At 41.8% G+C, this 12074-nt stretch overlaps 1 protein-coding gene across 2 annotated transcripts in view; it reads right to left on the reverse strand.

Annotated features, from left to right (window-relative positions):
- Positions 1-12074, reverse strand: part of VIPR2 (vasoactive intestinal peptide receptor 2) — a 233988-nt gene that overhangs the window by 15636 nt on the left and 206278 nt on the right. For both annotated transcript variants that reach the window (XM_065582780.1, XM_005308104.5), the window contains exons 6-9: positions 7927-8068; positions 4804-4954; positions 3308-3368; positions 1966-2035 (exon numbers count right to left, since the gene is read on the reverse strand). In XM_065582780.1, the coding sequence (XP_065438852.1) occupies positions 1966-2035; positions 3308-3368; positions 4804-4954; positions 7927-8068 (424 nt within the window). The remainder of the gene's footprint in view (positions 1-1965; positions 2036-3307; positions 3369-4803; positions 4955-7926; positions 8069-12074) is intronic.

The following is a 12074-nucleotide window of genomic DNA, read 5'->3' on the forward strand; positions in this document are numbered from 1 at the left end:
TTTTATTTACAGCTTAAATAGCAGAAGCACTAGGCTCTGTTTTGTTGTTCTCACCCCTTAAAGCATGCTGCTCATGAGAGAAAACAGATCTGGAAAAAGACAGCTGATCCCAAACGTGTGCACAATCTGAGCCAATACAGTCCATGTACATGGACATTTCCATACTTTATTACTACATCAATTCAATTACCGATTTAGAAAAACAGAGGGCTGGTTTGTACCTCAGTGTAACTCTAGAATCAAATTAAGATTTGGTCAGTTTAAGATTCAGAAGAGTTTAATTAAGCATCCTCTCCCTCCATCAAACAGGCTTCCCAGCCTTGTCAGAATCCTTCTAGAGCACCAACTAGTCTGTCAATATGCACTAGGATAACTGCTGTCTTCAGATATTGCAAGTTCTAGGACTTTTCAAGGGTCAGCTTGAAGCATTATTTTCTGGGACACCAGTGACCCATGAAAGCTCAGCTGCATATAGGGTTGCCAGGTGTCCGGTTTTCGACCGGAACGCCCAGTCCAAAAGGGACCCAGGTGGCGCAGTGGGGTCTCCACACGGCTCCTGGAAGCGGCTGCCAGGTCCCGAGTGCCGGCTAAGCAGTGCCTAGTGGCTGGGAACTGTGACCAATGGGAGCTGCGGGGGCGGTGCCTGCTGGTGTGAGGGCAGTGTGCGGAGCCTCCCCTGGTCGCCCATGCGCCGAGGGGCTGCAGGACCCAGCGGCCACTTCCTGGGAGCTGCGGTAAGTGCCATTGGGCCTCCCCACCCCAACCCTCTGCCCCAGCGGGACGGGGGAAGGGGGGATGGAGTGAGCGGGGGGTGGGGCCTCGGAGAAGGGTTGGGGCAGGGGTGTTTGGTTTCACGTGATTAGAAAGTTGGCAACCCTAGCTGCATACAGAGTAGTTGTTTAAATCAAAAGTGCTCAGTAGGAGCTTTAATTTTGCACTTTTGAAATATTTTGTGTGGTTTATTTTGTTTGATCATTCAGTGTATTCTCCTTACTTCTCCAACTCCTTTTGGACTTTTGCTTCCCTTCATGCTGTACATCTGCTGAGTGTCCATCCCATTATGTAGCAAAACATTCATGTTGGTGAATCCTCATTTCATGCAAATTCACCCAAGAACCCCCTTTTGCCCCTTCTTGTTTGAACAATGTAGAACTCACTCTGATGAAGGAGGAATAAGGTCCTTTGGATTGACACCAAGATCATTCAGTGAGTAGACTGCCTGTTTAGGCCCTGATTCAGCACCTCACTTAGGCATGCACTTAAAGTTAAGCACATTCTTAAGTGCTTTGCTGAATTAGACCCTTAATGAACACTATAATTCAGAAGCCACAAAATATCACCAAATGAGATGCTGAAGGCTACAGCTAATTTGTACAAAATGCATCAGTTTGCAGTTGTATTTAGCATTGGAGGTAAAGCTGTTGTTATGCACATTAATGGGTACATCTTTAACACAATGAACAAGAATTTAACTGCACGTGTTCAGTTAACATTAATGAACTCTACGGAGCACAATCCCTGTGTAGCATGCTAAAAATGTCCTTCTGTGTAAATGTTTCATGTCTAATGTATGTAATTCTAGGCTACTAGTTAAGGAAAGATATACACAGCTGTGATTCTTTCCTGCTGTAATAATATTTATAAACAAAAGTAAATCTATAATCCATGTGAAAGGTTTAACTTGATGTTTTCTTCCCCCAAGGTTCTTGAGCTGGTGAGAGTTTAAAACAAAACAAAACAAACAAACAAGATCAACCAGTCATTTAACAGGAGGCAGCTAAATTTTAAAGGCAATGAGTTTAAATGACCTGGGCATCTGTTTAAAATCTCCCCTATAAAATAATTTAGTTCATTAAAATGGAGTTTTTGCCTATCTCTAGCCAGTTGTAAAGAATAATGTGTATATTCACTGCACAAGGCTGCAAACTGATATATAATTCATATTGCAAAATGTAGTTTACTTACTATAATAGAAATTAAAATTGGTAATCGTATAACCCACCAAGGACCACTGTGATCATTTGTATCCCAGCAACTATAAAGAGAGTAAAAGGGAAAATTATGTTAATACTAATTTTATTTGGCAAGCGAGCTATGTGAAGACAAGTGTTTTGGATTTACAAGTCAAAATAAAAATAGTCTGCTCTTGTGAATTCTAAGCAATATAATTTGATATTCTCCTGCTTTTATTTTTATTTAATGTGCACATTCAAATCAATTAAAACAGAGCAGTGTTGGAAGAAACCCAGACAGATACCCCAGAAGGACTCTCAAGTTTAGTTTCACTCTTTATGTCATGACACTTTTCCAATAAGAGCTTAGCTACAGTATCTGGGGCAGCAGAATGATCTGACGTAACTGACAGATACAATTAAAAGGATATAATTTACCGCTGGACTATTTGGGTTACAGATGAGTGGAACTGATTTGGGAAATATTAAGTATAAGCCTGAAACTTCATCTGAAAAACTGGACTTTCATTTCCTCCTTTAAATAATTTGTTCACAGTTTTCCACCCCAAGCCATTTTACCCTTCAATGACCATCAGACTTTACAGTCAGTCATTCTCAGTGCCCACAGTCCCTATTGACTTTAGTATGTATTCAGCACTTCTGAAGAAACAGAGCTTAAAACTTCTGAGAGAACAGAAGCTACAAGTGATAAACCTTATATAGGAGAAACATTTAATAGTTTGTAAGCTTCCAACTGTGATGACCATAGCAAGGTACCAATTCAAGAACGGCATCACTTTCAGTTTATTTTTTAGAGGTATTGCAAATAGGTTGCCTGAGAAGTGAGGAATAACCCATCATCTGTACCAACTATTGCAGATGCTACGGACAAGAGTTTCTAAGTCATCTAGAGCCTAATCCGGTGAGGTGCTCTGCACCCACAACTACCAGGGATGCTAGTAGGAGTTGAGAGTGCTTAGTACTTTGCAAGATGGCACCATCACACTCTTAGTGGTGCCTCTGCTTCTCTAAAAGTCAAATACTGGCCTTGGGTGCAGATAGCTCTCACTGAATTCAACAGGAACCACATATGCACCACAGAGGGCAGTATTTGGCCATAAACTATTTAACTTCATCCCCATCAGAGCTTTCAGATTGGATGCATCTATAAAACTGCATGCTGAATAACTTCTGAACACCTGTCACTCGACTGGCACCTCTGAGATACTGCAGTCCTCTGCTATTTGCCTCCTTCAAAACAGCAAATTATCCCTGTGCAAGCAGTGCAATCCCAGGGCAAGACCTGCTGTAGTTTAAGTTTGAAGCATACAGTTTACATCCTCCTAGCTACTTACCCAGTGTCCTCTAAAAAGATCCTTGTCACTGTCCACAAGATGATGAATACTGTAGGAATTCCTAAGAAATTATAGTTTGTTATAGCGAATGATTGTAAAAATCTATGAACTGAAACCCCTTACCCCTCTTGTAACCATCTACTACTAGAATATACAAGGTCTGGCATGAGGCAAAATGCAGCACATGGAATAATAAAGTGTAGCTGTAGCTGCAGGGTGGGGACCAGCGGCAGGGTGCAAACAATTCCTATCCATCTCCCAATGAAGTCAAGCACAAGGAATTATTACAGGTGAGTGCATTTATTTCTTACAGAATATACAAAGGGTGTACACCCCTCAGACTCCTGAGTGTGATCCTTGGGGATACAAATGTTATGCATCCCTGGTCTAAATGAAGATAAATATTAGGAGTGAAATTTGACATGCAAATCATTTTACAAAGGCATTCCCACACATTGGTTCACTCCCATTTCCCAGCTACACCCAAGTATACTTTTATGATCAGTTTCTAATGGCTTCACATCTATAAAACCTTCCTTTGGCTCTCGGGTATGAAAGGAATTAGTGTGTAAAAATGAAACAAAAATATTTATAATATGTTGGAAAGTATATTAAAGATAAAGAATAAGGGACTGGCTGGCCCAAAGAGTTACTGGGTCCAAATTTCACTATCAGAGAGTTGAATTCAAATCCCAGTTTACATAACTATGAAAATGAATTTAGTGGCCTCATCTTATATCGTACACATGCACATCACATCATCACAGTGTTTGGCACTCTTTGCAGTTCAAGAGATGCCCAGCAAAGACAGAGCCATTTCTCTGACAAGCATCTAAAGTGAATTGGCAGCAATGTGAAGGATAGCTTCCATAGTGTCTTCCTGTATAATGAAGCATAAACAAGTGCTTCTAACCCCGCATTTTCACTGAAGGCATTAAAGTCACTCCCGACTTTTAAAGAATACAATGAACATGTGGGGCCTGATTCATCACTGAATTCGAGCTCCATTCAGACACAGGAACTGGGCATGTGAGAGAGAAGGAGAATGGTGGCTTTGCACTTCTCTTATTCTGGGGTCAACCAGCCCCTGACACTGATTAGGATAACCTCAAGGCGGCCTTAACTTGTGCCCAGCTGCCAATAGTTTCCAGGGGGCATTCAGGTCTGTGGGAATACTTGAGAAAACAGAAGTGTTCTGCACATATCCACTTTTTCCTGGCCATGACCTCTACATAGTCACTGTGCAGTGGCCTGTGAGGGAGTGGCAAGGAGCCTTTGTGCCAGCTCTACATCCTTTTATGCCAGAACAATTTCTTGGTGGCTAGATTTGCATTGGTGGAACAGAATAAAGGGGCTGTCTTAGCCTGTGGAATCAGGCCCAGGGATGGTAGCTGTCTAATAGGAGATAATGTTATCTCAGTGGGAAACTCTAAGCCTGACCCATCCATAGCTAAAAATATATATATATATATATATGTATATATTTAAGTACTTACCCCAGCCAATCAGAAGATAGGCTGTGAAATGTCTGTTAGGAGAGAATATTACCACAAGGAGGATGTGGAGGTAAAGTCCTTCAACTAAGAGCCAGTAAAAGTTTGCCATAACACAATATTGGAAAAATACCAAACTAGCCTTGCAGCCAACCTGAAGTGTTACAAACAAACAAGGATTAAACTTCTTGCAAGGAAAATGCAGTAATATTTTGTTACAAACATTTTTCTGCAGACCCAAGCTCTCTACACATTATGTTCCGTTATCTCTCTTCTATGTCAATAGCTCACGTACAAAATATAGAAAAGTTCTTTTTCAATGGCCCCTGAAATAAGGTGATGCATTTAAAATATAAAGAATGCTTATACAAAAGAATTTAGTTAGCCAAAACTTTATTTCTATGACTTCCTTGCAGCCAATTTACTCAGAAACCTTGAAATCATCATGACATAAACATTAAAAAAGGCAGATACGAAAGACCATCAATTAAAATAATAAACACATATCACTTTATAGGTTTTCCTAAAAGTTTCCTGGAGGTTTTAATTTGTTAGAACAATAACAAAAAATTGGCTGTGTGAATTTTCAAAGGTCAAAGTGAAAAATCTAGAATTAGGTACCGAATGCAGTCCCACTGGTCAGGGTTTAAGGATATTTAGAAAATAAAAATTATACCATCAAAATTCCCTCCTCCACTGTGAAATTCTCCAGTGTTTCCCAATTTGTTAAAGACAATCAGAATGCATCACTCCATTATGACCTCTGTAACTTATACTCTTTGTGGTGTTTTTCAGAATGTACCATTCTAAGAGATATCTGATGGTACAAGGAAGTGTGCAGAGGATTTCACACAGGGGAAAATGTAAGTTTTTAAAATGTAAATTAAAATGTGGTTTGATGCTTAATGCTCTTTACAGCCTGATTACGGCATGGCACTCAGGGTCAGAAGAGTTTATCTTGACTCAAAGTCATGATACACTTTCTGTCCGTTTACTCCTCTTCGGCCTCTTTTGCCCTCCCTCTTGAAGTTAGGCCTGTAGCTGAGGCAGTTCCCAGCCAATGAATAGATGCCATCAGCCAGCCAAATTGTGTAAAAAAGTGATTCAGTTTTAGAACCTCTTCCAATTCTTTATAAACGGTTCATTTTAAAAGACCTGTGCCAAGAGCACAAATAGCTCTGTGGAATGCATAAACACGACGTGAGAGTCAAACTCTCCAAGCCGTTACGTAACCAAACCAGGGTTCAAATAGTGTAAGAAGCAGCCACTATTCCAAGCAACATCAGATCATCTCAACAACAATGCAACAGAAATGAGGGAACAGCACACTGATCTGGACTAGTCCAACTGCAAGAATATCCCGCTGCAACCAAGAGTAACTGCAGGACAAAAACAGAAACAACTTGGGTGCAAACAGGCATGATCAGGGCCAAGAGCCTAATCCTGCAAGGTTTTGAGCATTCTGGACTCCCTGAGATGTCAATCCAAGTGACCTGTTTACAATGATTTTACAGTGCCAGTATTAAATATTTCTTCAGTGAATGTGTTTCAGTTGACAGATCGTGTACATATAGCTTAAGAGTCACTTGGAAAAGTTTTGCACAATGGAAGAATGTACCTTTATCAATACAAAAATACTGCACTGCATTTTTCTTCAGTTTTTTCTATACTCTAAATTTAGCGACAATGGGCAGGGGAAAAACACTGTAAATTATATTCTCTGAGGTCTTCAGCAGTGTCTGCAGATTTATTTTGCAGCAGTTCTGCTCCAAACCAAGGAGATGGGGATACTCTATACCAGTGGTTTTCAAACTTTTTTTCTGGCGACCCAGTTGAAGAAAATTGTTGATGCCCACGACCCAATGGAGCAGGGGCAGAGGGTTGGGGTGAGAACTGTGAGGTAGAGCCAGGAATGAGGGGTTCAGTGTGTGGGAGGGGGCTCTGGGCTGGGGAAGGGGGTTGGGGTGTGGGAGGGATCAGGGCTCTGAGGAGGGGGTGCGGGCTCTGGGGTGGGGCTGGGGATGAGGGGATTGGGGTGCAGGAATGGGCTCCAGGTTTGGGAGGGCTCAGGGCTGGGGCAGAGGATTGGGGTGTGGGGTTGGGGCCCAGGCTTACCTCCAGTGGCTTCCGGTCAGCAGCGCAGTTGGGGTGCAGAGGCAGGCTTCCCGCCTGTCCTGGCACTGTGGACTGCGCTGCGCCCCGAAAGCAGCGAACAGCAGATCTGGTTCCTAGGAAGAAGCGTGCAAGTGGCTCCGCGCAGCTCTCACCCGCAGGCACCGCCTCATCCAGCTCTCATTGGTCGTGCCCCGTGGCCCCCCTGCCTATGAGCCGGACCTTCTGCTGGCTGCTTCCGGGGTGCAGCGCGGTGTCAGAACAGGTAGGGACTACTAGTTTTTACTGGCCAGCTGCCAGAGTCCCTGAGTGCTGAACAAGGCAACCCAGTGCCTTGCATTCTGTGACCCAGTACTGGGTCACGACCTGAACTTTGAAAACCACTGCTCTGTACAACGGTATGTGATATACTATTTAACTGTTTAACCTTCTCAACCTCTGAGATTTTGCAACCCTGCATACTGTGTTAATGCCTTATCTCTACTGTGCCATATGGTTTGCCAAGAATGCAAATGACAGCCCTCCATCAACTACTGGGGGTGTGGCTTGGTTGCTAAAGTCCTCTTTCTCTCCTACGAATACCCACTCCGTCTCTCATTGCTCTCCCTCCCTTAATGCCCCTCCTCCAACTCCAGATACGGCTGCTAGAGCCTTCTCAGAACATCTAGCCTTCCCCATTTCCCAGCTGATATATCTTCCACTTCTAACCTCTACCCTGACTTACCCCACCTCCTTGCTGTCATATTTATCCTGGGTCATGGGTGATTGTTTTTTTTAATAGCTGAAATTCTTCTGCTACCTGCCTGAATATGCAAAGCTGCATTAGCTCACCCCCCCCAGCTCTTCCACTCCCTTTCTTCTCCTGCAGTTGCATCCCAGTTCTACCTGCCACTAGTTCTCTCACAGCTCCCTCCACTAACAACTTAATGTTCCCAAATATTCACCAGGGATGCAGAGGTGGAGAGGGTTAAAAGGCAAAAATATTACACAGTGTAGCCAAAAGAGCTGCATTACCCATGATGACTGATCCTCTGAACAGTGAGCTGTGCTGGAATTGGAATAAAGAATATCATCCTTGACTAAAACAGAGATTGCTCTTAGAATGAAAGAGAGGAACAAGTTCAGATGGATGTAGTTCCGCGTGCAGTGAAGTTTTCTACATTAAAGAAGAGATTTAAAAAAAAAAAAAGGCATTTTAGTTTCCAGGACGGAAAGGCTATCATACAGTCTTTTGATTAGTCTTAAACTGTTTCTTAGTGAAATGAACCTGTAGTGAGTACCTGCCCTTTCTTTGTGTGTGACCCTGGGTACGACCCTTTCAGGGTTTAAAATAAAAAATTTCTGACCAGTGCATACAATTAGGGCATCTTTGACACCTTTTCAGTGTCACAGATTAAAAGGCCCTGCTGCCATTTTCTCCACATATTACCATGAAAAGTATATAATAAAGGTGATTTTTCATTTTCTATTTTTGGTGTTCTCTAGCCTTTGTCTTCTAGATTACCAGTCAAAAGCCTAACTCTTCTAGCTAAGTTTCTGAAATACCCCTTCCTAATGTATTCTTGTTGGATTTTTCTGTCTTTAATTCCAGTATTTTGATTCATAAAGTGTGCACATCATGGGATGCAGGTGCATATATGAACAATTTAGAAATAGTGTACCTACAAAAATACAAATTGGACTGCACTTCCTTCCAGTCCATCCGGACTTAAAACCTCTACTCTTTAATCCACTTGCTCTTGTGAAAGCTTGGGAAACAGATGAGGTTTTCAGTGTGCCAGGAAAATCAACAAACTCTAGTGGGAAGTAGGTTCCAGAGGTAGGAACCTATCACCTGAAACACCTTTCCTCCAGCACCTTGTCTTTTAATGCAGTGTTTATCCTAGCTGACCTCACTAAACAGCAGAGGAGAGAAGGAATCTAAAAGGCAGACAGGAACCAAACCACTCAGGATTTTATCAGTAAAAAGCAACACCTTGAACTGCAGCTGGAAACTAGTACAGATCACAGAATACTGTTGTTATTGAAGGAATGCAGACAGAATAGAATTTTACGGCAGGTTACTGCATTCTATGCTGCCTGAAGCTTCTGAGTGGTCTTCCGGCATAGACCTATGCAAAGAGCATCAAATAACCCATTCTGGAGGTGACAAAAGCATGGCCAATTGTGGTCAGCTCTGCATCTGAGAGAAGACGTCATAACCTTCTAGCGTGGCAGAGATGCAAAATGAATTTTTGGCCTATTCAGCAAAGGACATAATCCCATGATTAACTTTAAACACTTGCTCAACTTCAATGGCTGTGCATATGCTTAAGAGCTTGGCTGAGGCAGGGCCTGAGACATCCAAAAGCAGCCGAGGGTCCATCGCTGTTATGGTACGTAGCTTAATACATCCCTATGAAAGCCAAGGTCACATTCCAGGGAAGAATGGACATTTAATTATTTTCCTTGGATAATTAATAGGAACAACATGTTTCTCTCTCATGCTGGATTTGAAAGAATAAAAGTCTAATCCTGCCAGGAACAAGGTGCTCCTGAGAGATGCTGTACTCTTGCAGTTCAGTGAAAATGATAGGCGCTCAGGGCCCTTACTGTAGAGATAGTTGCTAGATTTCTGCATGTGTAGAAATCTGCTTATATGCAAATAGCAGCAAAGTCAGATATACAAAAAGTTTTATACGTAGCAGAAATAGCAAATTTTGATATTCCCACAAAATGAAATTTTTAAAAACATTTTGTTTCGGGTCAATTGAAATGTTTCATTTTGATTTTGACTGTTTAAAAATTGTGTAAGAGGCAGTGTGGCTTAATGGACAGAGCATTGGCCTGCTGGCTGACCTTGTGTCATGTCTCCTCCCTGTGCCTCAGTTTCCACATCTGTAAAATGGGGGCAGTGATATTAACCTCAGTTGTAAAGTGCTTTGAAAACAAGAGATATGCCAGGGTCATAATTCTTTCCCCGTAAAATACTTCAGAATCTGCCCTTTGGTGGGAAAAAAGTAGTCAGAATCCCGATTAGGTCTCTGCGCTGACAGAAAACAAGGGTCTGCAAGTACATGAAAGAAGTTTCAATTTTAATAAAGAGTGTATAAGAGAACCTTTCAGAGTAGCAGCCGTGTTAGTCTGTATCCGCAAAAAGAACAGGAGTACTTGTGGCACCTTAGAGACTAACAAATTTATTAGAGCATAAGCTTTCGTGGACTACAGCCCACTTGCATCCGAAGAAGTGGGCTGTAGTCCACGAAAGCTTATGCTCTAATAAATTTGTTAGTCTCTAAGGTGCCACAAGTACTCCTGTTCTTTTTAAGAGAACCTTGCAATTGTGTGAAACACAATTTCCTTTTTTCATCGAATTGCCCTAATTTTAGCATGACTAGTCATAAATAGTAGCCAGTACATTAAATAAAGATCAGAAAGCACTGAAGTTGTGTCCGTTCTGCTATTTATAATTCCTCAATATGTGCTAGACTAGAAAGGGAAAGCAAACAGAGCCAGCTAAATGAGAGGTTTTATATATTTGTCATATGTACATAAAGCACCCACAGTTAAATTGAACTCCTTCCACCCCAGAACTTTGTTTCAGAAAATAATGGTGTACATGTTCAGGGATAAATGCTGTAGATTTTGAGGAGAGCACGTCCAATTCCACTGATGCAGTTGTATGCATCAATGCACAGTTTTAAAAATCCTATGTATTACTAACATCAAAAATTCAAATTTTAATCCTGTTGGATGAAGTTAGAATTTTGATTTTTTTTGTTTCTTTAGTAACTTTTAATTTTAACTCACGAGTGTAATTGCCTGAAATTCCTCCCAGGAATTTCATTTGAAGAAGTTATTCTTTACTCCTCCTCTTAACTACTATTGTATAGGCTGGATGGCTCCACCCCAAAGATGGATATATTTCCGTGGATCCTTATATACAGTACATTGGTACTTTCTGTAAAGCACCTTGGGATTCTTCCAGACAACAACTGCCTCTTCAATATAAATATAAATAGCTAACAAAGGTGTTTTCAGCTATTCTGTTCCTGGAGAATGGGAAATGAAACTATCTATCCTTGGATCACCCCCCAGAAGATATTGGTTTTTAAAGGCATTTGGGTCATTTACAGATTCTCAAACCAATATTCCCAAGTGTGATTTATCATTGAGGATGCATTAATTAGGTAGAAGGGAGGGGGACTGAAATTCTAAAAATATCCCCACTTCCCAAAGAACGATCCCAATGTATACAATGCCCCATTTTGTCGATACTGTGTGAATGAAGAGTGCCCGCATGCACACACATAGGTTTGTGCTCATTTCCATTGCTGGTGACGGACACTGTCTCCCAGGGGACTAGCTTTCCTCAAATAAGCATTTCTTTGTTCCCTGCATGGGAAAATATCACCCTCTCTTTGACTTGCCTTTTTTGGGTGACGGTTTTGAGGAGTCTGTGATAAGGCTTGCACTGATGTCCTCTGGATTCCTCATTTTCTACCTTCTAGCGAGGGACATAAGTCAGGAGTCCTTCACATGCATTAATAGCCCTTCACAGTGTTGAACACAAGGTGGTGTTGATTTGCTTGCAGACCTTAACTAGGATAGAGGCGATTACTCCTGAAATTGCTCTGTTTGTTCTTGACAGAAAGACCCCAAAAGATGTTGTCCTTGTGGTAGATTATGACAGAGTTGGGGCTCTGGCACCACCATGCTGCAGATAACATGCAGCTCAACATCTCTTTTTTGCTGAAGCTGGACGATGCCTTTTCTTAGCTTCCAGTACCTGGTGGCGATTGGGGCATGGATGAAAGAAAGTTGGTTGAAGCTCAGTTTGAAGAAGATAAAGGTGATGCTAGTAGGCAGGAGGAGGTGAAACTCTTAGGCAAGCATTTGAAGGTATCAGTCCCCATAATATATTCCTGTCCTTCTTTATTCTGTGAACCAATCTGAATTGTGGGTTACTCCCAGCATCTCTAGTGGTGTCAATGGCCAGAAGAGCGTTTTTCCATTTCCATTTAATGAAAGCATTGTGACTATGACAGGTTTCAGAGTAACAGCCGTGTTAGTCTGTATCCGCAAAAAGAAGAACAGGAGTACTTGTGGCACCTTAGAGACTAATAAATTTATTAGTCTCTAAGGTGCCACAAGTACTCCTGTTCTTCTTATTGTGACTATGG

This window comes from Chrysemys picta, chromosome 2 (genome assembly GCF_011386835.1).
Source record: "Chrysemys picta bellii isolate R12L10 chromosome 2, ASM1138683v2, whole genome shotgun sequence".
NCBI classification, from domain to species: domain Eukaryota; kingdom Metazoa; phylum Chordata; order Testudines; family Emydidae; genus Chrysemys; species Chrysemys picta.